At 38.7% G+C, this 26053-nt stretch overlaps 2 protein-coding genes across 2 annotated transcripts in view; one reads left to right on the top strand and one right to left on the bottom strand.

The window, feature by feature from the left end:
- The first annotated feature begins 998 nt into the window (after window positions 1-998).
- RpS29 (ribosomal protein S29) lies at window positions 999-15003 on the top strand. Its single transcript, XM_067156045.1, has 3 exons — window positions 999-1149; window positions 10148-10247; window positions 14884-15003. Exons 1-3 carry the CDS (start codon window positions 1088-1090, stop codon window positions 14890-14892), a joined length of 171 nt encoding a protein of 56 aa, XP_067012146.1. The 5' UTR covers window positions 999-1087; the 3' UTR covers window positions 14893-15003.
- A 15-nt stretch (window positions 15004-15018) lies between these two features.
- Window positions 15019-26053, bottom strand: part of LOC136884141 (uncharacterized) — a 43980-nt gene continuing 32945 nt past the window's right edge. The window contains exons 4-5 of the mRNA XM_067156181.2: window positions 24455-24639; window positions 15019-15036 (exon numbers count right to left, since the gene is read on the bottom strand). Of these exons, the coding sequence (XP_067012282.2) occupies window positions 15019-15036; window positions 24455-24639 (203 nt within the window). The remainder of the gene's footprint in view (window positions 15037-24454; window positions 24640-26053) is intronic.

The raw sequence follows: 26053 nt of genomic DNA on the forward strand, positions 1-26053 counted from the left end.
TTATTACAAGCTCTTAAATCCTTCGCCCATAGTCAAAATACATATGTCTACGAAGTTAAACACCTTATTTTTCAACTCGAAACATCCGGTTTTGTTATAACGTTAATATGGATTAAAGGGCATAACCGGCACGTAGGCAACGAGATGGCCGATATAGCAGCAAAATAAGCCAGCGCAGATACCGCGAACTTATTACAAATCAAAATCCCGTTTTCTGACTTCTTTCCATATATCAAAAATGAAGCTAAACACATATGGTGCACAAAATGGCGTTTATCAGCTAGTACGAAAGGCCACTATTACTATCAAATACAACCGAGTATTCCCACACTTCCGTGGTTTGAAAATGGTAAGTATTCACGACGTCACATTACTAACATCATCAGACTACGTTTTAATCATGCCTTAACCCCGGTATATTTATGTCGATTTCATATTACGAACGACCCAACTTGTTCCTGTGGAGAACCTCAGGGAGATAGTGACCATTTATTTTTTCATTGCCCCCAATATGCACGCCAACAGGCCATTTTAATGCAGAAATGAATTAATGTCCACGTACCTTTCCCTACACGACTTTCAGCTTTGTTGTATCAACCTTTGCCTATGATCATTGCTATCTTAAACGAATACCTTGATAACACTCACATCAAATTGTAATTACGATCTAGATTTTCAGTGGGTTTTTTTTCGACATGTTTGTGAAGTGGCATTTCTATATGTTCCGGTTGAGTGGATCTCGCACCAGGAGTTTTTATTACTCTCTAATCTTGTACAGTGCAACACGTTTCTATCGCCCAAGATTAATAGTTTATCTGTGTATTTGACCAGTGCAGATAGTTAATACTTTCATGAACCTACATATACACGATATAATAGTGCTTCTTTCTGTTCATCTATCTTAAGTGAAATATTTCATTGGACTCGTGACTGGGAAAGAATATATTGGTTCCCAAATAAATATCCGCAAGACAAGACAAGACTCTTTGGCCCTGTGCCTCGTCGATTACTCCATGTCTTAAACTTCTCTGTGTGCTCGTATCGTGAAGTTGTTGGTTGTGGTTGAGTTTCGGAGTTTTCAATCGAAATGGGTTTCCAAAATATCTGGTACTCACATCCTAGAAAATATGGCCAAGGATCAAGATCTTGGTAAGTGTGAATTAACGTTTACTTTGATGAAATAAGTTTTACAGGAAGTATGATTCGAACTTAAAGGCTGTGACCATGTGGCGTTCGTAGATTGCATGTTTCACGTGTCTCAGTCATTTGAGCTAATATCCTAAGTAGATGATCATCTGTAGGAATGTAGCGATTGCTTATGTCTATAATAGGTTTGCAGCTAATAACCATTGATTCAAAACAGTTACGGTGAAAATAAAAAGCTTAGCCTATTCACTACATGTCATGAAGAGACCCCTGTCTCCTATTACACAACCCTGTGTGGGATTTCACATTTCTTTCCACATAGTTCACAGATGCAGTCGAACGCTGGCCCAGGGAAGGCTTTGATTTTACACAGACAAAAGTGAAAGCCTTGCACTGAGAAACAAGTTACCGCATGTCGGAGATGTTAGTTTGCCGCTTTGCAGTCTCAAGATGCCATGGGTTCTGTTGCATATACAGTAATTATAATTGCATATAATTCTCTGCTTGTAGCTTTGGTAGCAAGCTTCAGTAGGCGCCTCTGGATGGTAGGCACATCTGTAGACTTACTTCCTCTTAAATAAAAGGATTCCCTGGGCAGTATATCGGTTAATATGTATGAGGTGTACTGCGACAAAAACAAAATCTTTTTCAGAAAAGTTGCCTTTGTTTTTTCAGTTACTTTCAGGTTTCTGGTGATACAGGGCCAAGTGAATTGTAATTTTGTTGAACTTCTTAGCTGTCAATTGATAGCCTCATATTACTGCTGCTGTCGCCCTCCTTATTAAATGTTTTGTGGTGCTACTTCCAGTGGTGTGCAAAGTTACACCAGGATAGTTGAATTGTTAACGACTTTTAGAGGTTCTTTTTCATTGGTCAGTTGGTGTCTGTGGTGACAACTCTGCCAGCCGTCCTAAAAATGGAATACCTTGTAGATCAGAGGTGTTCACTGTGACAGCCAAGAACACACCCACTGTCCCCCAGAAGTAATTTTACTTTTATAACCTAATGCAATTTATCCCACGCCATTGTCCATCGCCTAACTACGTACCAGCATTTCCATTGGGTGAGAGACAATGGGATATGGAATCACTCCCAGCAATGAAGTAAAATGAATTGTTACCAACCTGCTCACAATAAATACATAACTGCACAACAAATCCATACCAATGGCTTTTTCATTAACCTACCCTAACGTATCCAGACCATTGGAGGTGACGCGCGGGATACTAGAGGCCTTCGCGGCTTCTAACCTGGGGGCTTATGCACCCACACCCCCTTTGCGTGATCCAGACTAATGGCTTTGTCACTAAACCTACTCTAACCAATCCAGACCAATGGCTTTGTCACTAACCTATCCTAATGTATCCAGACCAATGGAAGTGTCATGCGGGATACTAGAGGCCTAGGGCAGCCTCGTGGCTTCTGACCCCCTTTGCTTGGTCCAGGTCAGTGGCTTTGTCACTAACCTACCCTAACCAATCCAGACCAATGGCTTGCTTACAAACCTACCCTAATGTATCCAGACCAATGACTGTAAATTCAAAAGTAGCGCTCCTGCACTAGAACTAGTTCTTTAGATGAACAGTTGGTAGCCCTGTCCACTGCACAGTCACGCCCTTCGCGAGTGATAAACAAATGACAGTGCAATCGTGCCGAAAATTGTGATACTGAACTTTTGCCCATGTTTTGCTGGAATTTTCTTTTTATCCAAAATACCTTTACATCCCAGTATTTATGTAAGTCTTCTAAGTTCAAATACCCAAGGGCCATGTCATCTGCTAGGTATGTAGAAGGATTTCCCCTTCGAATCCATTCAGTATTTCCACAACGTTTGAAATAATCAGTTTAAATAAGAGGGATGGTAAAATTTAACTCTCTGAGACAAGATTTTTCTAACGTTATAAGTAAATGGAAATTAATGAAATCTTACTTGGAATGCATCTTGGAGAGATGTGTTCAGTGTGATGTCCAGGAACCCACCATCCCCTCCTCAGAAGTACATTTACTTTTATAACCTAATGAAGAGCATTACACGTCATTCTCATAGCTGAAGTAGCTACTTGCATTGCTATTGGCCAACATAAAGTGGCACGTGATCTCATTCCTGTCAGTTATGATAATAGTGTTCAGTTACCAATCCCGGCACAATAAAAGCACAAGTAAATGTAACATGTTAAGGAAACAATGTACGATACAGAACAGCAATAATGTTATATGAAACTTACCGTAATGTTGAGGTGGGTACAGCGTTGCTGCAGCCTTCAGAAATTTGTGCATCCGGACGTTTTATGACAACCAATCATCTTGTCTAGGCCTTATCCTAACCTGTCCAGACCAAGGGTGTTTCCACAGGAAACTAGAGGCCTAATGATGCTTCGCGGCTCTGACCTGCGGGCTTACGCCCCCACACTCCCTTTGTTTATCCCTATGTCGCTGGTCTTGTCCAGTTCCTATCCTAACAGTCTGCACCGGCAAGAATCAGTCCAGACCAATGGTATAACAATAATCACCACCTATTCCTCAAGCACCACCCTTTAGTTCATAAGTAGAGGGGTTGGCAGCATTGTGCACCGCATGACAGCATCCCTCCCAAGAAGACCACAAGGAGTAAACAAATGTCAGTCGTTTCGCACGAGCGTCTAAACAAACGACAGATGTCTTGCGCTGTCAGTCTTATCTCAAGGGAGCAAGTATTGATAGAGGGACTAATTGGGTTACCCTGTAGAGCACCCGTTGTGTGGATGATAGGCCATGAAGATTGAAAATTGTATCTTACAGTGACTGTATTATTCTGAAAGATATTTGCCAGAATGTGTGTCAGATGATTTCCTTCTAACATATCAATGCCTCTGTACGAATTTTGGTCTTCTTGATCCCCTTTTCTTTTATATAAAGTTTTGTTAATTGTTTCTCTCCAACTCCTTGATTCCTTTTGTGAAACAGACATTAAATAATGAAGTCCATATAGGTAACAAAATTTCTTGTGGCTTAAGCTTTCGTTGAACTCACCGTCAGGGCCTGCTGCTTTCTTATTCTTCGTATTTAGTATTGCATATTCAATTTAACTTCTTTCAAGGCATGAGGAGTCTGGATCGTTTATTTTCTGAAGAACCAAGGCCGTTTCTAAATTTTCCTTATTTAAAATGTCGGAGAAGTGGATTTCCCAGACAGTTATTGCAAATTGTGCGGTGTGGATGGTAGTTCTGTTCTTTAAGCCTAAGAAAGGATCTTTCAGAGCATCTGCTTGTAGTTTTGCTTGTAGTTCAGTGTAAATGGCTCCTTTGTGCAGGTTGTGTGACGAGGAAATGGTGGGTTTGAACTCGTCCTTGCTGCAGTGGGTATTTACTATGCGCCTCTGATAATTGAGGCCACTGGATTGTCGCCAAGAGGCACTCCTTAATAGCTTGAATGGCAATCTTGTAAGATACTATTCCCTTTACTACAAAAGAGTTATAAGCATTGGAGTCTCCAAGAAATGGGCCTCCATGACATTCCTAACTCCTGTTGTCATTCTTTAGTCTGTTTCTACTATTTCCCACAACGTGCCTTGTATTGTAGTCTTCAGATAACTAGGATTTGTTTTTTGTTTATGGTTTCGTGTTTGTGTAATTAGTGTCACTTAAGTTTCTGATCATTGATTTTCTGTAAATCTACCCAATTTATAGAACATAGTTGTGCCTACATACAGTTGTCTGTCTATGCTTGGCATTTGGATACTCTAGTTTGTTCAATTTTGAGTGTATTTTAAAGCTATTCATGGACTCTGAGGATTTTTTTAATATATATTTTTATATATATATATTAATACTAAAATCCAGCATATATATATTGAAAATTTGTCATGTATGGAGAAAATTTATGGTAAAATGGTAGAATAACGCAAGGATGCAAATAAAGACCCACCACAAAAATCTACAGGTCCACTTTTCTTACCTGATTTACTGCATATAACGGTGCTGGCACGATTTCTTGAGAAACAGGTTTTGAATATGTACATTCAAGCCAATTGAATTTCTTGAAAAAAGTCTTTTGCACTTGTGTAGGCCTAGTATTTCTTTCGCCCTTTGTTAGGCGTAGCTGTGTTACTGGTTGAGTACTTTCAGCTGGATATAATTCTTTGATTTGTGCTCTCTCTTTATTGGAAACACTAACACAAGGAATGCTACATTGCACATTTACATTTGATGCACCACGACAATCACTGCTTTCCATTTTGTTGGAAATCTTTTGTCTTTTTCCAAATAAGGACAAAATATTTGTTTGTTATGACTAGACCTGGGATTTTAGGCTCTATAAAAATTAGTTTTAGGCTCCTAAAATAGGCTTTTAAAACAAGTAAGTAGTCTTTTAAAAGAGAAAATAGGCACTTAAAATATGTTTTAAAAATGTGTGGATAGGCAGGAAATAGACTTTAAAATATTACAATATACACTTAAACTGTAACATGATCCTTTTTTACTTTAACAAACGTGGTATCCCTATTCTTAACCGAAATAACTGCAAAATTAAGACAGAATAAAAAAGACATTTTTATCAAAACAATATTAAAAAGTTATGGATTATATAATATATAATTATCAGTACTGATCTAAAACCTTAATACTAAAATCACTGTACACAATTACAGCACTGTAGGCATCCAATAACTGTGTAAACACGAATGGAGTATGTGTTTATTATTTGTAAGGAACATTCCTACTGTACTTTCATTCGTAGTTTGCTTTACAGTATATAACAATAATCTTCTCCAAATTTTCCACAGTCAGGCTGTGTCTTTTGTCTGTTAAAATCATTCTGAAAGCAGAAAAAGAGTGCTCCACACTCACAGATGTTGGAGGGGCACAGGAAAATTTACCTACATTTTTCAATTAAATTTCACTTAGTAAGTCTACCTTTTCCCCATCCATTACCTGATGTACCCTTTTCAGCACTGAATAACCTGGGTTCTTCTGCAGTACACTAGACTATTATCCGCACACTTTATGTTGGTGCATTTACACCCTAGTGTTGAATCGGTCGACCTCGGCGATCTTCGAGATTCGTACTGGCAACCTTTGAAACACAAACTATGAATCGCTTAAGCATCGTTGTGCGACATCTGGCGTACACTTTACGTACTAGTACTGTTGTTGTTTACACAACAAAGCCAAAGTATAGAATTCATGCTAGGAACGAGATTCGCATCGAGAAATGTTTTATAATGTTATATAATGTGTATGTGACATAGTTGTTGGCTTAAAATGATAACGGTTTAGAAACTTCGTATCGATCGATCATATTCTCGATTCAATTCAGATTTCATTTTCCTTCGGTTGGTAGCACTATCGATACCGGGACACCTCCCTCCTTACTCCTCACCCCCGTACACAAATGCACCAACATAAAGTGTGCGGACTATACTTGTCTCTTATTTTATCCCCTACCTTGCCCCTAGCACTTTGTATGTTATTCTCAGCTTCCTCAATTACAGAAAATTGCTGTTTGAGACTGTTTCCTTTTTCCTCCATTTTTGTAATGATGACTGGAAGAAATGAAACATTTGCCTGAATATACGCAATGTCTCTCTGAACACTGGAACAATCATTTAACAGCTCTTTGACAGACAACACACATGCAGATGTCGTTAAAGGCAAATTGTCTATCACAGTCATGATTTCCTCAAGATGTTCTGCATAATACAGGGCAGTTTCCATCCAGGAACCCCAACAGGTGATGATTGGCTGTGATGGAAGGGGAATAGAGGGGAGTTTCTCTCGAAAGATGGCTATTCTTGATGGAGCCTTACAGAACACTTTCTTCATTGTTGAAATGAGAGTATTTACTGCAGGAAACTCGGCCCTAACTATTTCTGCGAGTCTATGCAAGGCATGGGCCATGCAAGTAACATGAATTAAAGAAGGATAGAAAGTTTTGAGGAGAGGTGCAGTGGCAATCATGTAGGAAGCAGCATCGGAGACAAGGAGAAGGACTTCAGAATCATCAACACTCCCAGGATACAACAATTGCAACCCCTTTATGATGAAATATGCATTGCTTTGACTATTGACTTTCTCAAGCTGTTTAGAGCAAAGAAGGTGAGCGGTAGATGCCAGATTGGGTTCCACTTTTCCTACTATAAGGTTAGCAATGTACCTGCCCACAGTCGGTGTTTTCGTCCACACACAACAATATGCAAGACTCCCCAATATCCTCCCTGACTGACAAAATGGCCTCATTGTAACACATATCTAAGTAGTTTTTCTTTAATGTAGATGTTGATGGGATGTGGTGCTTGGTTTCAATAACGGTTGCTGCCCAGCTAATGGCCTGCAGATATTGGGTAGTGTGTAGTCAGCACGATATATCCCTCAGCCGTATTGCCTTGCCTCCGTGACTCCTGCCCACTGTAGCTCCTCAATTGTCCTCACGATGCTGGGTCAACAGCGTTCCAGACCTCATAGACTTTAAATTACTGCCGGTACTGGAAATCGAACCCAGGTCGCTTGGACTAGGTCCCTACAATTAATTAGAGGAGCCAATATCAAAACCTTAGTTTTAGATTAATATGAAATTTAAGATATATCCACATACCTGTTTATTGCATTACTGGCAGAAAATAATCTTGCCATCAAAAGTCATCCCTGGAAATTGTACAAGCCATTGTTGTATAAGCGCACTCTTAGATTTCGTTTTAGGCATGATGAACTATTCACTTAAACAGATGTTCTTTCACTGGCGATTTGACACAGTATGTCCCTTCTTACTACCTGCTCCTCGTTCTTCCTGGATAATCCTCCCCCTCACCCCGTCACTCGACACAGTACGTCCTGTACTACCTGCTCGTTGTTCTTCTGAGCTAATCCTCCACCTCCACCCTTCACTCAGCATTCCTTTGATGACAGTTGTCTGGGAAGAGCACATTTCTGTGAAAAATCCACCCTCTGCTGTTCTGCTCGTTCCAGGGATATCCAGTGTGTGATTGTAAAAATTAAAGAAGTTGAATTTTATTTTAAATGTAGAAAATAGTCATTTTAGGCACAAAAATAGTAAAATAGGCTCTAACGGTCCAAATAGGCATTTTAGGGCACTATAAAACTCTATTAATGTAAGGGATTTATCATGAAACGTCAACATATTTTTAAAAATTCATGTTATTTCGTAAGGAACGAAATGGGCATTTGCCTTAAAATCCCAGGTCTAGTTATGACATACCGCTGGTTACCGAAACAAACTCGTTATTGCAACAAATACATTTTTAAGGACAGCTTGATTTGGAGAGACGTGTGGCAGGAAAAGGGATGGTGGGAAGACCAAGAACCCACTAGATGGACATTGCAGATTGAGAAAGAACACTGGAGGATGTCATTAACAACAGAACATATCAGTAATACTTGAACTAGAAGATGGTTGGTTGTATTATGGAAGATGCTAAATTTTATCAAAATTAAATTAGCCTATACTGTAATGCCTATTGTGTGGTAAACTAAAGCAAGTTCAGCTGCAGTTAAAAAAAAAAAGTTCCAAAGCTCTACAACAAAATGAAAAGCAATTTTTTTTTTAGTGTTTACTTTATTAGAGACATGTTTTGCACCAAGATAGTTTCTTCAAATCATTGACACTCTGTCCTGTTACAAACTCTATCTCGCAACACATCACTAGCATAAGTGGTACTATCTGCACACTTTTTAGTGATAGATTTACACTCTATATAGTGCTGAATCAGTCGACTTCGGTTATCTTCGAGATTGGTATTGGCAACCTATGAAACACAAACTAAGAATCGCTTATCGCTGTGCGACATCTGGCGTACGCTTTACGTACTCATACTGTTGTTGTTTACACAGCAAAGCCAAACTATAGAATTCATGCTAAGAACACGTTTCGCATTGGGAAATAGTATATAGTATTATATATTGTGCATGTGACACAGTTGTTGGCGTTAAGATGATAAAGGTTTAGAAAATTCATATCGATCGATCATATTATCGATTCAATTCAGATTTCATTTCCATTCAGTTGGCAGTATTTACCGGAACCGGCAGTGCTCCCTTCTTACTCCTCACGGAGTACAAAAATCTATCACTAGAAAGTGCGCATACAGTAATATGACACGCACACACCAGTTATACCACGTATTTAAATATGGACATAATGATTTCTCTTAGGTGAAGGATTATTAGTACGTATCACACTCAGACCTCTTGAACGTTGTATAAGCATGCTTAAATGAAACCAACACACCGACGCAGACTTGAAGTCTCAGCAAGTAGCAAACTCTTTTAGTAAATGAATTTTTGAATTTCTGTATTTTCAAATAGTCATTCAACTATAGATTAATCTGTGTGTGATCAGTTACTCGTACATAGACCAGGAGATTTGTCGAATTGATTATTCCATCAAAGTAGCTTTAATTACGTTGCACTAAATTAAAACTGCTGAATGTTCATTTTTATTTGGGAAATATTTTTCTTTAATCCGGAAGTGGAGAACTCTGTGTCACAAATCTTGTGAATATTGGAAAATTCTGCCAAAGTCAGGATATATGGCAACCCAGTCAAACTGTAGATAGTGGGCTTTCCAATCTCAAGTTGGCTGGTTCGATTCCACCTCGGTTTGGTGGTATTTGAAAGTGTCAAATACGCCGAGCTCATGTCATTGGATTTACTGCACACAAGAGAACTTTTAGGCAAAACTTTTGCATCTCCAGAAACCATAAGAGTCGTTGGAATATAAAATAAGAACATCAGAAAAAATCAAATTTAAGAAAGTGATCATCGGCTTTCAAAATAAATCTCTTCCTTGGACCTTTGAAAGAACTAGGCCTATTAAAAGTATAATTCATCAATATGTTGCCATTAGTAGTACTGTTGGCCTGGATACCATGTAGCAAAACTTTGACCTGTTTTCTTGCCATTAAGTGATTTTTTCCCCTTTCGTTTGAAATTCAGTTTCTTGAAATAGAGCAGTGTGTGATCCAGATTCAATGAATTATACCATTAATTATTGATTTTTCATTTTGCAGCCGAGCTTGTGCCAACGGCCATGGTCTGATCCGAAAGTATGGTCTCAACCTCTGCCGGCAGTGTTTCCGAGAGTATGCCCATGATATTGGGTTTAAAAAGGTATGTTCGGCAGAAAATTGGTTTGAATAATTATTGTATGCAGTATTGTAATTATTGTGGAGATCATAAACTGACAAGTCACGTCTGGTTTGGATTTCACATAAAATGGAATGTTCCCTGGCTATGATCTTTATATATACATTCATTTAAAACTAAGAGCTTGTTTGCTTTTTAACATTTATGGTTGAAAATGTTTGAATGCTGTCATTAATTTGAGTAGCACCCTATTATTAAAGATATGAGGATAGGGACACGTTGAGTGCGACAGCGGATACCGCTGACTGTTTTGATTGTTTGTCTGTGGCTGAGACACTGTCAGTGACAGGTAGGGAGGGGAGTAGAATTCAAGCCAGCAAAAGAAAATACCCAAGAAGTATGATAAAGACAAGGAAAGACAGATTGAGAAAAAAGATGTGTGAAAGGAGGTCAGAATGGCAAACTTTAATGAGAGAATTGATAGTAGTAAAGTAAGATGGTTTGGAAATGTAAAGAGGATGTAGGAGAAACGAATATGAAAACAGATGACAGAGATGAAGTTTGAGGATGGATTCATTCAATCAAGAGGAGTGCAAAGAAGAAAACTGGACTGGGATAAAATGGTGGAAGAAGAGAGGAAGTGCCATAAATGACCCGACCTGCCACGAGCTGGATAAGGGGAAAGGAGGATGTATGCAGGATTTTACAATGTCAAGTCCCCTTCAGTTATAATTGATGCAACAGGCTATCATATACAGTCAGTGGACAACGAATTAGGAATTTCCAAAAATTCTTATATTTTACAACTTTTATTTCAATTTGTACAATATATTTACAATGCTTTTACCATGTTTCATAAGTTTATAACTAATGTACTTATTTTCACATCATTTGAGACAGTCAGTACTTGGTAGTACCACCTTTAGCTTTAATAACAGCCATAACACGCCTTGGCATGCTTTCAATACTCCGTGCCACCATTTCATTAATAGCCGCATCATGTTGCCATACTCGTTGCAGACGCTGTTTTAATTCAGGAATATTAGTGCACATGGGACTACTGACCTTATTTTTCATAATATTCCATATCCCTTCAATGGGGTTCAGGTCTGGGCTGTTCCCTGGCCAGTCCAACACTTTGATTCCTACCTGCTGCAGATGATTCATGACAAATTTTGAAGTATGGCAGGGTGCCCCATCCTGCATGAAAATTCCATCATTTTCTGGATACCACTCATTTATTTGAGGAACTAGGCAAGTATCCAGGACATGTTTGTATTGTTCCTTCCTCATAGTACCCTCAACAAAATACAATGGCCCAGTGCCATGGACAGATATCACACTCCATACCATAATTTTACCGGGGTATTTAACAGTTTCCTTCATGCACTCGGACATCAACTGCTCTCCACGTCATCTCCACACATGCTGCTGACGATCTTGCATAATTTCTACTGTCGACTCATCCGAGAAGCAAACCTGCAACAAGGAAACGTATGGAGTAAAAAGTATTAAAAAATCAGCGACTCAAATTCTTTTTGAAATTTGATAAAATTTTGATAAAGCCGACGACAAAGTGTGGTCAAAGGGCTGAATTAATTCACAAAACAATAGAAAAAATGAACTTACCTTTGACCAATCACTTGCAGTCCAATCTTTATGCCTCAATGCCCAAGATAAGCGCTTTCTCATCATGGCTGGTGTTAACTTTGGCTTTTTTGTTGGACGGCGCGATCGTAAACCGGACTCGTGAAGTCGCCAACGAACTGTCTTCGCGCTTAAATTACAACCTGCATCATTCAAGGCATCTCTAATGTTCTTAACAGTAATCTTTCGGTTACACAAAGCAAGATTCCTAAGCATTCTTTCCTGCGTTGGCGTGGTCTTTCTCAGTCCCCTACAGTTTTGCCGCTTTGTTGGTGTAACTGGTTCACCTAAGTCCACTTTTCTTTTAATTCTTCCAACACTTTGTGGAGAAACATTACATTTTCTGGCAATTTGATATGATTTTAAGTTTGAACATTTCAACATAACCTCAATTTCCTTTTTCTTCCTTGGACTCAGGTCTCCTCTTTTACCCATTGTTATGTTTTCCTTATTAATCTCAGGAATAACAATAAATTAATATTATATTCACTTGGAAAATTTTGACAATAGCTAACCCACCTAATTAAGTTAAAAAAAACAACCTTTATCAATATTCTGAAAAAAACTAAGGGGCACAAAACTAGACACACTTTCACAATGGCAGCACTTACACTATCTACTGGGAAAACTTGGAACTCTAAGACATCTAGGGGTGGAGAATTGAGTTATTACCACATTCAAACCAAGAGAAGAGCCTCACATTCATTTCCACCCGAACAAATAACCTAAGTGAGTAAAAAGTTGATAAAAAGTCCTGAAACTGAATCAAAATTAAAAATTCCTAATTCGTTGTCCAGGCACTGTAGATACAAGAAAATTTATATAGATGGAGGTAAATCCAGATAAAAACTTTAAAAGTGAAAGACTTGTGATGCTTGTTGTTTTAAAGGGGCCTAACATCTAAGGTCATCAGCCCTAGGGAAAGAGTATAAGTAAATTGTTTTACTCATATTTGTACAATCAAGTATTGCATTTCTATTATTTATAACATGTACTAACATATAATAACACAAGCTAGGAATCAGACAGTATTTGTTTATGCTATTAATGTCCGCTTGCTTGACCCAGCGGTCCAAGCCTTGCTTTATTTTTGTTATTGATGTTATTTTTTTACTTTTCAATTAAATACATGGCAGAATATGCTACCAGAATGTCAGAGAGAGAAAATTTATTTTTGGTCTACAGAAGAATATTTTTCTTTCTTCCTAAGCATTCGTGTTGAAGATAATTTGTTTGAAATGAGAATGCTACCACTCTTGAGACTTGAATTGCCTGAACATTTCCTGAGTGCTTTAATTAACTTCGAACAGGTTATCAGTTTAAGATTGTACAGTATATCGTCGCTGCCGGGACAAAACCTCCTATGTGAAATATTTTAGCTTAGAACTTTGGCCGGTAAGATTCTGTCATGTAAGGTGCAATATTGTATGAATATGGTCAAGGCATTCTCGCTCTTCATAATGTACGTGCTGCGGGTCAGTATATCTCCAAATATATTATCATATAGGAGGTTTTGTCCCGGCAACGACAATATGATTTGTCTATGTACTGCAGATACGATAAATTCTTGTTTTGGAATGACTAAAATGTAGATCTTAGGACTAACTAAAACATTAAATAACTAAAAGTCTTTTAAGAAATTCCGTTTAAAAAAATAGCATTCTATTATTTTGTGAGTTTTTTGTTTTTCTAAGTGGACAGTAATCGTAGGTGCTATTAAAGTGCGAACAGGAAATGTACCATATCAGGAATTTGTTTATTCGAGATGGTGATATTGTTATTAATAGTAAAATGTTAATTATGAACATGTGGCCTACCTCAAAATCTGATCCTGCTGAAAAGGGTAAACAAAGAAACCATCTGAAAGGAAGAGTACAGAAGTATAAAGGATTGGGGCGACTGGAGTGGGACATTCATGATGATGATGATGATGATGACAGTAGTATCAAATTTATTTATTTATTCCTCAGCTTGATCAGGACAGGCATCCTCACTTGCTCAGATTAATACAGATGGAGGTAAATCCAGATAAAAAAAAATAAGGGAACGGCTATAAGAAAATGGTTTAATTCATATTTGTACAATCAAGTGTTTCATTTCTATTATTTATAACAGGTACTATTAGTATAAGAGCATTTAAATTTATTGAAATTATGCTAGTAAAAAATCAATGTTGTCCCATGAGTTGCACCAATAAGCATTTTCTGTAAATGTAATGGTTGGTCCTTGGTGAATGACCAAATGTATTACTAGTAACCTTCATCCTTATATTTTCTGTACTATTTGTATTACACATCTCCTGAGAAGTTATTGGTTATATGGATTAAAAGGTTCCAATATTTTCAAGTACATTTTTTGGTAAATACAGCGTGCTTAGCCCATTAAACTATAACAGTTTTGCATGATATTCTGTCCTTTATACAGTACTACCTCGATAAATCAAAGACCTATAATTTGAACTTTGTTTGTTTGTAGTTTGAAGTTTGTTTGTTCCCTTCCTGTTTACAAGCATGGCTCGTACCTCTTCCATTGGACAGTGCATTCTTGGCAACAGGGAGGAGAAAGAGGAACAAATCAACAGAACCCCCAGTAGCTAAAAAGACAATAACTGCTATTACCATGATGTGAACTGATCTTGAAAAGTCTAGCAGTATTGTGGACACAGTATTTTCTGGTGTTATACATATCAAAATACACACTAAGAAGTAGCCTACAGTAGAATAACATTCTTTCCAAAAAAACTCATATTAGCCATGGAGGTAGCTTTTATATTTTTATATCGTGTAATGTCTTGCAGGTTTTTACATTATTTAAATCTTTCCTAGACATTTGATTTATCGAGGTTTACTGTATATCAATTTTATTTCTCTTGGCCATACCTTCAGTCTAACGCTTTTCAGAAATGAAAGTTACGATGATCTTTTGTTGGGACCTGCAAAATATCACTGGCTTTTTGTTTTTGTAAGTCTTGCTGGTGCTTGTATTATCTTATGGTTTTATTTCTGTGTTTCAGCTGGACTAAACTGGAAACCACCATGCCAGCAGTTTTCTTCTTGTAAGATCTCCTGATTATGTAATTTTTGTACACATTTTCTCAGAAGAACTAATGAGAATTAAACTGGTATTTAAGTAATCTCCTTATTTGATGTCATCCTGATCCTATCCTCTGAAATGGAAAAAAGAACAAATTGTTAGAAATGTCTTTTAAAATTAAGATCAGATGATCAATAGATGGGTTATGTTCTTCCTGTCTGTTGGAGAAAATTACTTTTAAGGCGTATCTTCAGTGATCCGCCAGATCATTTTTCTTTCATGAATGTTATAAAAGCTCTAATAAAGTGCTGGATATTGTAAAGGCGTGGGGGTAAGCCACACTTAACGAAAAAAAATAAAGTAAGAGTTTCTTTATAATTAATGACACGGATATTTCTTTCTGTTCCTATCAACATTGTTGATCTTTTAACTCAGAATTATTATTTTGCAGTATTTCATTGAACATTATGGAACTGTACCTATGTATGAGCTCTCCTGATGGTCATGATCTTTAAGGCATTGAAGTCTAAGCGGTCTCGACATCCTAGTTAGCCAGTTCCAGTCCGGCAGGGTAGGGGAGGTGGCGGTATACAATTTCTAATCACTAGATTGCGTGCCAAAAACCTGGATGAAATTCCAAACCGTTGATGGTGATTCATCCGTCGGATGGAGATGTTAACTCTCAACTGGTGATGTGGTGTCTGACTCCTTGAAGGAAATACATGTACACCCCTAAGCACGCAACCAAAACTGAGATTTTTTTGTTTGCAATACCTTCTTATCCTCTGTCACAACTGTTTCATCATCAGAGCTTTGCCCTCAGTATTATCTTTCTCTTCTCAGTGTGTAGACAAGTTTCCAGACGGCTTTGCAGACACCATGTCACCAATTGTGCATGATTTTAATATGTGGTTTCTTAGATTGTAGGAAGTGAACTCATAGCTTTTTAAAAAAATTTTGTTCGTAATTGAACACTAGTGGACCACGCTGGTCCATCTCGAGCTATAAGGCCTGAAGGTCCTGTTTTCGAAGATCAGGTAACACGGTGATTAGATACAAAATTCAGTGATTGATGAAAGTGATGGGGCTGGGCTGAGTGGCTCAGATGGTTGAGGCGCTGGCCTTCTGACCCCAACTTGGCAGGTTCGATCCTGGCTCAGTCCGGTGGTATTTGAAGGTGCTCAAATACATCAGCCTCGTGTCAGTAGATTTACTGGCACGTGAAAGAACTCCTGCGGGACTGAATTCCGACACCTCGGCGTCTCCGAAAATCGAAAAGTAGTTAGTGGGACGTAAAGCAAATATCATTATGGAAATGATGTGGACAGTGACTTTGCTATTGAAAGTGATCATAGCACTGGCTTGGAAGAAGGTGGCACTGGTAGTGAAGGTAAAATATCCACAGAACAGTACTAGAAATGTGTGCATTCCGAGTCACAACTTAATATGGTTACCTGTGTTACGTGCTCGAACAAGAATTGGCAATCAAATAGACAGTAGAAGTGCGTGGAATTTTATATTTGGTGCAACTTATAGTTCAATGGACTAATGTCAAAATGCGGAATGCGAGAGAGAAGGTACATACGCATCGACAGTCATGAAATTCAGGACACTGATAATATAGAAATTGAAGCTTTTGTAGGATTACTTCCCTACACTGCTTCCTTCAGATCAAACAATGAAGATATTTCTGCAATGTTTGCTACGGATGGAACTGGCAGAGAAATTTTCTGCCCCATGTCTGGAAAATTGTTTCTTAATCTTCTCCGAACACTATGATTTGACATTCCTGAAGATGGGATACAAGACACCACAGCAGCAGTGTCTGAACTTCTAGGATCGCTGATAGAAAATTCACAGAAAGCATACTCGCTGGAGCTCCTGTGGGTGGGGGACGCAGACGAAGAATACACACACGGTATCCCCTGCCTGTCATTAGAGGCAACTAAAAAGGGCGACCAAGGGATGATTGTATTAGAACCATGAAACTACTTGTGATTAGTACCATCACGCTGGGAGCACCATTTGTCGCCTTTACTTGCGAGTAGTACCACTATGTTAGGTACACAAGTTTGTGATTAGTAGCTACAGGTGAGTCTGTATGGGTTTTCCAGTACCTGTGATTAGTATCATTGTGAGAAACATGACGGGTCTGGGCGTTGCCTGTGATTAGTACCACTATATCAGCGACTCCGTGGGTCTACATTGCCTGTGATTATTACACCTAGGTGAGGAACACCATGGGTGTGCATTGCATGTTTGTGGTGCCATTATGTGAGAAACACCATAGGTCTTTGTTAGCTGTGCAAAATGCAGTACTTGTTAGTAGTACCATAATGTGTGGAACACTGTGAGTGCTACTTTTGATTAAAAAATTACTTTATAAATACCATGGTTCTACTTTACTAGCGAAAAGTATTATTATGAGGGGCCATTGACCTGGTTATTGGACCCCTTTAGATAAGAATCATCGATTCAGGATGTGCTTTAGAAACAGTCCCTTGGTCAGTAATACTATTGTTTGAGTTTCTGGGTCGGATCCACTGATTATTTTAAATTCATATCAATCCATTCTTCATTGTGTTTTTTATTTTGGTCAGCGGATGATTTTGAACTTATAAATTGTCAATACATTTCGTACCAATAGGGGCCGATGACCTAGATGTTCGGCCCCTTTAAACAATAAGCATCATCATACTCGCTGGGAGCTAATGTTAGCATAGATGAAATACATTGCTTTTCCTGGACGCTGCGCAATGAAAATGTCTTGCCAAACAAACCAGACAAATATAAACTTGTGTGCATGACCGATGCACAGAAAGATTACTTCTACAATGGGTACCTGTACTCTGGCAGGGACACAGGTGGAATATGACTCAGATGAAGAAAGAAAACTAGGCAAGCCCACACAAGCTGTTCTTTGTCAAAACCAATCCAAGGGACGAACTGAAATATTACTTTTGATAACTGGTTTACGTCTTAAACTTGCTGAGAAGCTAAATTCTTTGAACCTCACTTTCCTGGGAACTATGAAAAAAACGAGATACCTAACAGGGTTTTTGCCGTCAAAGCAAAGATAAGTTGGTTCATCTCTACGGATTTACAAATAGGCTAACCCTTCTGTCATTTGTTCTGAAAAAGAATCGAGCCATCATTTTGTTATAGACTATGCACCACAATAAGTGTATTTAGTTCACTAATAGGAAAGAAGGAAATGATCAGTATGCACGGCACAACAAAGGGAGGTATTGACAGTGTGGATAAAAAATGTAAGTTTTTCATAAAGATGGAGAACAAGAAGATGGCCCATGGCAAGATATTTGAATATGGTGCATGTAATGCATATACCTTATTCCTTTTTAACCCGAAAGTTTGGAAATTACAAAACTGAACTCGAGATCATTAACAGCTCTGCTGGCACGGCATATGGGAACGAGACTCTCAAATCAAAGAATTCCAATGGAAAGAACTGGAATATCATGTATTCTGTAAACACCACTGGAAGACCAGGGGAAAAAAAACTTGAAAAGAGGAAAACCTGTCACATATGTCCATCATTTTTAAAAAACCAGCATACTCCTGTTAGAGGAGGAACAATATGGATTCAGAAGTAACAGATCAACAATGAATCTAATTTTTAGCAGCCGCATGCTGATGGAAAACTATTGGGAGAAAGGCAAGAATCTGGTCATTGTATTCCTGGATATAGAAAAGGCCTATGATAGCGTAAGAGATATGATCTGGGAATGCCTGAAGGACTGGTAAGGAAAATTCAGATGTCCAGAGACTGTACTAGCTGTGTACCAATTGGGAAAGGTCGATCATCATGGTTTGAGACCAAGAGTGGAGTTCAGCAAGGAAGTGCACTGTCCCCACTTCTGTTCATTACTGTTATGGACAATATAATGAAGAACGTCAACGTGAACTGAATGCAGTGGCCTTTTCTGATATCATGATTCGGGGTGAAACAAGAGGAAGTACAGACCAGACTTAATGTATGGAAATCCCAGTTCCAGGAATATAACCTCAACATCAGCAAGACCAAGACAGTGGTGATGGCAGTCAACAGAGAAGGGCATCCAGCATAAGTGTAAAAGTAGGAGCCCATCAGCTAGATTGTGTGGATAGTTTTCCTTACCTTGGAAGTGTAATCTCCAGTGATAATTTGGTCAGAAAGGATATTACAAACAGAGTGCAAAAGGGATCCGAATTCTACCAACAAGAAGTAGTGATGGGCAGTTTGAGACGGGGGCTCGAGAAGCGCAGGCACTATTTCTCGCGAGAAATTTCAAGAGATCTCGAGAGCGTTGCCCTAGCATTGTATGGCAAGCAGCGTGTCGTAGGTCTGCATGTAAACGGAAGTGAATGTTGTTTGTGCCGAGTCTGTGAATAGACAACCACGGGCCTTCAACATTCTGTAAATACGTGTCAACAAGCGACTAGGGCGTTCATTTCTACCGAGGTCTATTTTGATGCAGTATAACATAATTATAAAGGATATGCATTCTGGCATTGTATGCAGCGATGAGTGGGTTAAGTACAGAAACTGACTGCTACTGTAAGTACACCTATCTGGATATTAGAGGCGTGCGTTATTCGAACCCGAGACGGGGCAATATGCGACTTGCTGCATATGCAGCAACCATTATGCATGAGTGGGACATGTAATCTAAAATGCCCGAGTTTGCTCCAATTCAGTAGACAGGTAGGTGTACATAGTTATCAGACCCCACATTCAATATCAAATGACCACTGCTTGTGTTTACCGATATTTTGGTGACGAAGGAAATAATTCCTTACAATGTTATACAGTATTTGCGTCATAATTAGGTACTTCGGTATATGACGGTGTAATTGTCTGATAGTACGCGACAACTTTAAGACAATGTCTGAAACGCAATGTAAGTCGTAGATGTCAGTTATTTTGAAGAGATGTCACATAACACAGTCCGCTATATTGTTTATTCAAAAGTGAAATACTTCTGGGATGATTCGGAACTTTTCACATAATATCAATGCAGGGGAATCGTCACAGAACACCTCCGGCGGCCTGGTCTGCATCACAAGAATCTACCCTATTGACAACAATTGCGAGATATTCAGGTAGGTGTACATCCTATATACAGTTATCAACAAATTATATGGGTTATTCAGCTAAGATGTGCACCTGAAATAACTTGTGTACCGTTTAAGAAGCTGACATTCTGTTTTCTTTTTCGATAATGATATTAAGGAGCTCGTAGGTCAATATGCAGTGCTTTCCTAGGCTTTTGACAAAATGTATCGGCACACACGTTTCCACATGAGAACTGCTGATGATATATTATCCAGCTTACACTCGTAGTTACTGGAACGTCGTACAGCTCGTATCACAGGAGAATCAATCTCGAGAGCGTTGCTGATCGCTGTCAAAAGAATTAGAGCAAACTCGGGCATTTTAGATTACACATTCCACTCATGTTTAATGGTGGTTGCATTTGCAGCAAAGCACACCTTTATCCGTCTCAAGTTCGAATAATGCACGCCTCTCGTATCCGGATAGGTGTACACCTTATCTACAGTTATTCACAAATTATACAGTGTAATTCAGCTAAGATGTCCACCTCAAATAAGTTGTGAACAATAAATGTTTAATTGCTCCTAGTTTTCTGGAACTGCTGTGAAATGCTCCTAACCCCTACGGCTTTCCATATTTCTAACATAAGCTTATGGCTATTTAATTTTTTAAATTTTGAACAGAAGGGCGTGGATCTTTACAATCTTCCATAAATCGAATGCTTGGGCTCAAATGAAATGAGATCCTGCAGTCTGCCCCAGGAGTTGAGTGGAGTAAATCTCAACTTTCTTTCCACTTGCTCATACGTCTAAGCCTGTGGTTCCCAAGAATTTTTATTTAGTGAACCCCTTTCACAATGATCTTAATCGAATTAACTCTGTATTAATGTATGTAATATAGTATAAATTTAACAGCCATTAATTGATCCAAAACCCTGGCTCCCTGGCTGGACGGTCATTGTTATGGCGTTCAGATCAGAGTGCCTCAGGTTTGATTTTCCTCCAAAAAATGATGCAGCAACCCTTAAAATGTTGAAACTATGCAAGTTGGTTACATTTAAAACATAACATAAAAAATTAAATAGGTTAATAATACAAATAGCACATTTTCCTATCGTTTGTGGCCTGGCTGGACCACGTTCATTTAGGTTTTCAACCATGTTTATGAATCTTTGTCCACATGTCTTTCATTCTCTTAATGTGAGCATTTCTTCTGTCCTCTGACCAGGGAGGTCGTTTCACTGGTTTGACCTCATCATCAGGTACCCTGCAATCTTTGACTTTTTGTTTAAAGATGTTTCTATCTTGTTCAGCCTCAAATCGTCAACCATTTCTTGGTGCCATCCAGGTTTAAACTCACGTTATTAGAGTCCCCACATATTAATTTAAAACTACACTGAGAATTACGTTTGACTAAATGCCTAATATGTTTGCCTTTAGTTTAAAGGGTCCTGGCATTTGATTTCCAGTCAGGTCGGGGATTTTAACTTTCATTGGCTCGGGTGCTGGGTGTTTATGCCAAGGCCAACCTGAAAGACCAGCACGAGGCCACATGTCATTCTTATTGCTGCTGCTACTAAGAATTACAACATTCTGTAGTTTTAATTGCTTGTTAGATTTGAAGTTACTACATTTAGAAATATGTGATTGTTTACTTTCTGAAGTGGAACTTCGCCATTCCCAAGAGAAAGTTTGTATTTTAGAACTTAACACAAAAATATATGCTGTATTTTAAAATACAATTCTAGGTACAATCCAGCACATTTTAGGACTGCCCTACCTGCTACCAGGAGGCAACAGAAATTCAGACTCAATGTCTACAAGCCTGGAAAGACAACAGAACTCGTAATTGTACACGTAAGTATACAAAGATCAATCAGGAACTAGGAAAGTTTGCTGTACCAGGAATACCTTCCAAACCTCCTCTTTAAAGCTCAAGTCATAAATAAGCCAGTTCTTTGACAGACTGTGGATTCTACTTGTTGAAAGTTGCATAGAGTCATAGTACATCAAATGTCTTTGTACCCAACTTTCTGTTGCCTGGCATGCATCTCCATGTCCATAGTTGAAGTCTCCTCCATATAACAAGAAGAAACTTTCTTTCCATTCGGGAAAATTTTTGTGAACCACAGTTTGAGAAGTGATGGTATGTTCATTATCCGCTGTGAATAGAAGACCAAATCTCCTGATTTGTCTGGTTGCATTGAAATTTTGCAACATGTTATCGCTCTATGTGATGTAAGAAGCATGCTTTCTCTTTGCGGGAGACATATCTCCCTTGTAAGACCCTGAGTAATTCCTGTGCTTCTCAAGGCTTGAGCATTCAATTCCCATCCCTAATTTTAAGGATGAGATCTAACATGTAAAAAAAAATACAGATGAGTTGGCCTTGTGGTTAGGGGTGAGCTTGCGTCCAGGAGATAATGGGTTTGAACCCCACCGTCGGCAGCCCTGAAAATGGTTTTCTGCGTTTTCCCATTTTCACACCAATTAAGGCCACAGCCACTACCTTTCCGATCCTATCCCTCTCCTAACTTTACATCGCCAAGAACCTTCAGTGTGGTAGTGCAATGTTAAACAGCTAAAAAACCATACCTGAGGTGGTATACTGATCATTTATCACTTTTTTTTAAATCCACCAAAATAACCAGACAATCATAGTTGACAGTTATTCATAGGCTTTATATCCTATATCTTGGGATAGGAAATAAAATCTTGAGAAATGTCTGTAGAATTCTGTCCTTATCTACCGAGTAGCTGTAGTGTGCTAGTGAGATACCTCCATTCTGCAGTGCTGTTATAGCTATGCCCTAAGCATAGTTATGCTGCAATTGTAACTGCTAGACTATCATGTTGACAAAGGGCCAAGATATATGTCGCATTCTTAGTGACAAAGTATAATAAACCTAATCTCTCATATTCCACTGCAATAAACAGAGTGAGTTGGCTACATAATTCTGGGAAAAGTGTGTTCAATCCCCTCTGTCTGTAGCCCTGAAGATGGTTTTCCATGGTTTCTCATTTTCACACCAGGCAAATTCTGGGCCTGTACCTTAATTATGACAGAGAATGTTTCCTTCCCTTTTCTAGACTTGTCCTATCCTATCGTTGCTATAAGACCTAGCAATGTAAGACAAGCACTAATAAGGGAGAAAATCAAATGTCTGTTATTTCATATTTGTTGACAAGCATGGTAATGATATGATAGGATTCTGTCTATTGTTCGAGTATGAGGGGAACACAAATCGTGGACACACTGCAAGTAGGGAAGTATATTACTATACTCAAGATTTATAAACGAATCAGACTGGACTGAAACATTATTTCACTTATCAAAACATTCATGTGAGGCCTTTTTGAAGGCCACAAGCCATTATTGTATTATTGCCATGGAGATGAAACACATTCTGGTGGAGGTATCTTCCATGCATATCAAGCAAGGTCTATGACTTCTGGAGTTGCAGCTGAAATTAATATTCAGCCTTGAGAGTTTGAAAATATTTTGTCGTCGCCATAAGACATATCTGTGTCAGTGCGACGTAAAGCAACTAGCAAAAAAAATATATATATATATATATTTTGTGTGTACCAATTACATTAGTCCCATCTGAGCACATATTCCAAAATGGTTTGTTTATTAATAAGCAACAAAGCCGTCTTAAGATAGTGACAAGTATCATCTTTTTTAATGCAACCTGTAATGTTTGAAAGACAGTGCCTGTTACTTTTCTGTTATATTTAATTTTCTTTGTTGTGTATCATAATAATTATAACATGATTACAAGCTTGTAAAGCCACCATAATTAGCGCTCAAGAGAGTATCGTTCCTAGTATACAGGGTGAGTCTCTCCTCTATGGCAAAACACAGGGGTGTGATGCAGAGTATAATAAGCCTAGAAGTATGCTCTCATACACTACTGCTGTGTGTTAACGATAGTTTATCAAAGTTCGAGAACACGCACCATCTTGTGTTTCCAGTGTGCCAGCAGAAGTCACTTTGAGCAATTGCTGTAATGTTTCTCACGCAGCCTAGTGAACATCCCGTTACACGAGGTGCTCTCATCAACAGTAAGCCTGCAGATTATACCTACAAAAAGGTGTCTTACACTCCCACTACTCATGTCTATGAGTAAATAGTGTGTTTTTTGTTACGAAGGACTAATAGTTGCTGTAACATCAGTAGATGCAGGCCTGGATGTGCAATTAGTCTCGGCAGCATACAGTTGTACAAAAGCTGTAGTGAATTGGACTAAGTTTCTTGGTTCCTTTCTTTATCATTTCTTCCTTTTTTTGCCACAGAGGAGAATCTTACCCTGTACAAAGTGTGACTCCTCAGCCTTTTGTCATGTGTAAGATACCTTGCTTATAGTTCTCTGAAAGCTATCTTCATGGAGCACACTGACATTGTCATCTCAAGTGAGAATATTTCCCATCCTTACCGATATCCACATGTTAAGGATTGTTGATAAAACTTGTGAATTTGAAATGTGACTCACCTGTGTGATTGTTGCTAGAAGAGCTAGCATAGATTTCTTTGGTGGCCTGCATACTTTCCTATCCTTCTCCTGGCAGCATAGGTTGGGGAAACAGTCGAGTGTAGAGCGACATGGTTTTGGGAACAGGTCAAATAGTGGAGGTGGTGGTGGTGTGCATTGAAGGTAAGCAACCATGTTCTTGAGGGCTGAAACAGGAATTAAGTGAGCTTTAACATGTAAGCTACAGGGCATTAGTCGAATAACACAGGGAAAAAAATTATGTGATTCACTGTTCATATTAGAGATTTATTTGAAAATTTTACCAGCAATCCCTTTTTAAAAGAAACAGTTTTAACTTTTGATTAGGCTACTATCCATGCCCAAGTATACTGGGTTGAATCGTTGTGCTAACAGCTGACATTTGATTGAACGGCATCCTGTTAGTAAACTTGCAAGATGTTATAGTGCTCCTTTTCTGGACAAAATTCTGGCATTTGAGCTAAACTTTAACCTACTATAGTTGATGACCCATTAAACGCTAAAAGGCAAATATTTTTATGTTGTAGGAGAGCTCATTTCGAACTTCAAAGCACAAGATCTACATAATTATGAGAATTGGTATCCTTTGAATATTTGAATAAGTTTTAATAATCACACAACCACATAGCTAGGCTACATTTTACTTTGGCCAGTGTACCCACCAAGAAACAACAAGCGGGAGATAGTTAATATATCAGCAGGATGAATAAAAATTTTATTGTTTCCCTTCGACAAACTCAAATGAAGTATGCAGGTACTTCCTTGAACAGTATGTTAGAGAATAAATCGATAACCACTGTGTACCGTACCTATTTTTCAACGTACGTTTAGTTTATTTTGAATATCTTCTTTTTTCCATGTAAAATAATGATATGATATAAATCAATATTTGTAAAACATTCCTTGTTATGTATGTAGGCCTATGCCTTATCTGTTAACTGAAACTAAAAGCTGCCAAGCTGTGGTTGTAAAGGGCAGTCCCTCCTTGAGCCACTAGTTCACTGGGACATTCTATAACCAATAAATAAATAAAAATCTTCTCCGTGCCCAGCCAGCTTTCGTGGGGGTCTGGCACCGAATTGAGTAAGCGCTAGACATAACTCCTCGGAAGACACTGGGGTGGGGGGCCTCAACCCCGACACGGCGCGTCCCATATGGCTGATAGGGGATGCTCCTGTAGATATGCAGGACAGGTGTGAATAAGGCCAAGCCAAATAAGCACCCGCGGATCAACTGAGGCAAAAAGGACTGCAGTCAACGGTCTCGACGGCGGAAGAGGATATTTCCCAACGGCTGAGAGAGCGGAAGAATTGGCTCTTCGGCTTACAACCGAAGTTCTAACCACGGACTCCTAAGTAATCGTAAATGATAATTTAGCCGGAAGACACCAAGAGGCACCTCTCGATCTTAACCATCGAGTTGTAACCTTGTGATCATACCAGTATGATCACCCCCTGCATGTATCTTCAACTTGCAACATTGGCATGATGGATAACACGTTATCACAGCAACTACCCCAGGCTCTGGACACACCTAGTCCGGTTTCTCCCGATCATCGGATTCTGGGGGATCGGGAGCATC

This window comes from Anabrus simplex, chromosome 12 (assembly GCF_040414725.1).
Source record: "Anabrus simplex isolate iqAnaSimp1 chromosome 12, ASM4041472v1, whole genome shotgun sequence".
Classification (NCBI taxonomy): Eukaryota; Metazoa; Arthropoda; class Insecta; order Orthoptera; family Tettigoniidae; genus Anabrus; species Anabrus simplex.

Excerpts from the sequence above, each read along its gene's own strand:
- RpS29 (XM_067156045.1), top strand. The coding sequence starts at position 1,088 with ATGGGTTTCCAAAATATCTGGTACTCACATCCTAGAAAATATGGCCAA. Across the intron at positions 1,150-10,147 it reads GGCCAAGGATCAAGATCTTG|CCGAGCTTGTGCCAACGGCC; the intron begins GTAAGTGTGAAT and ends TTCATTTTGCAG.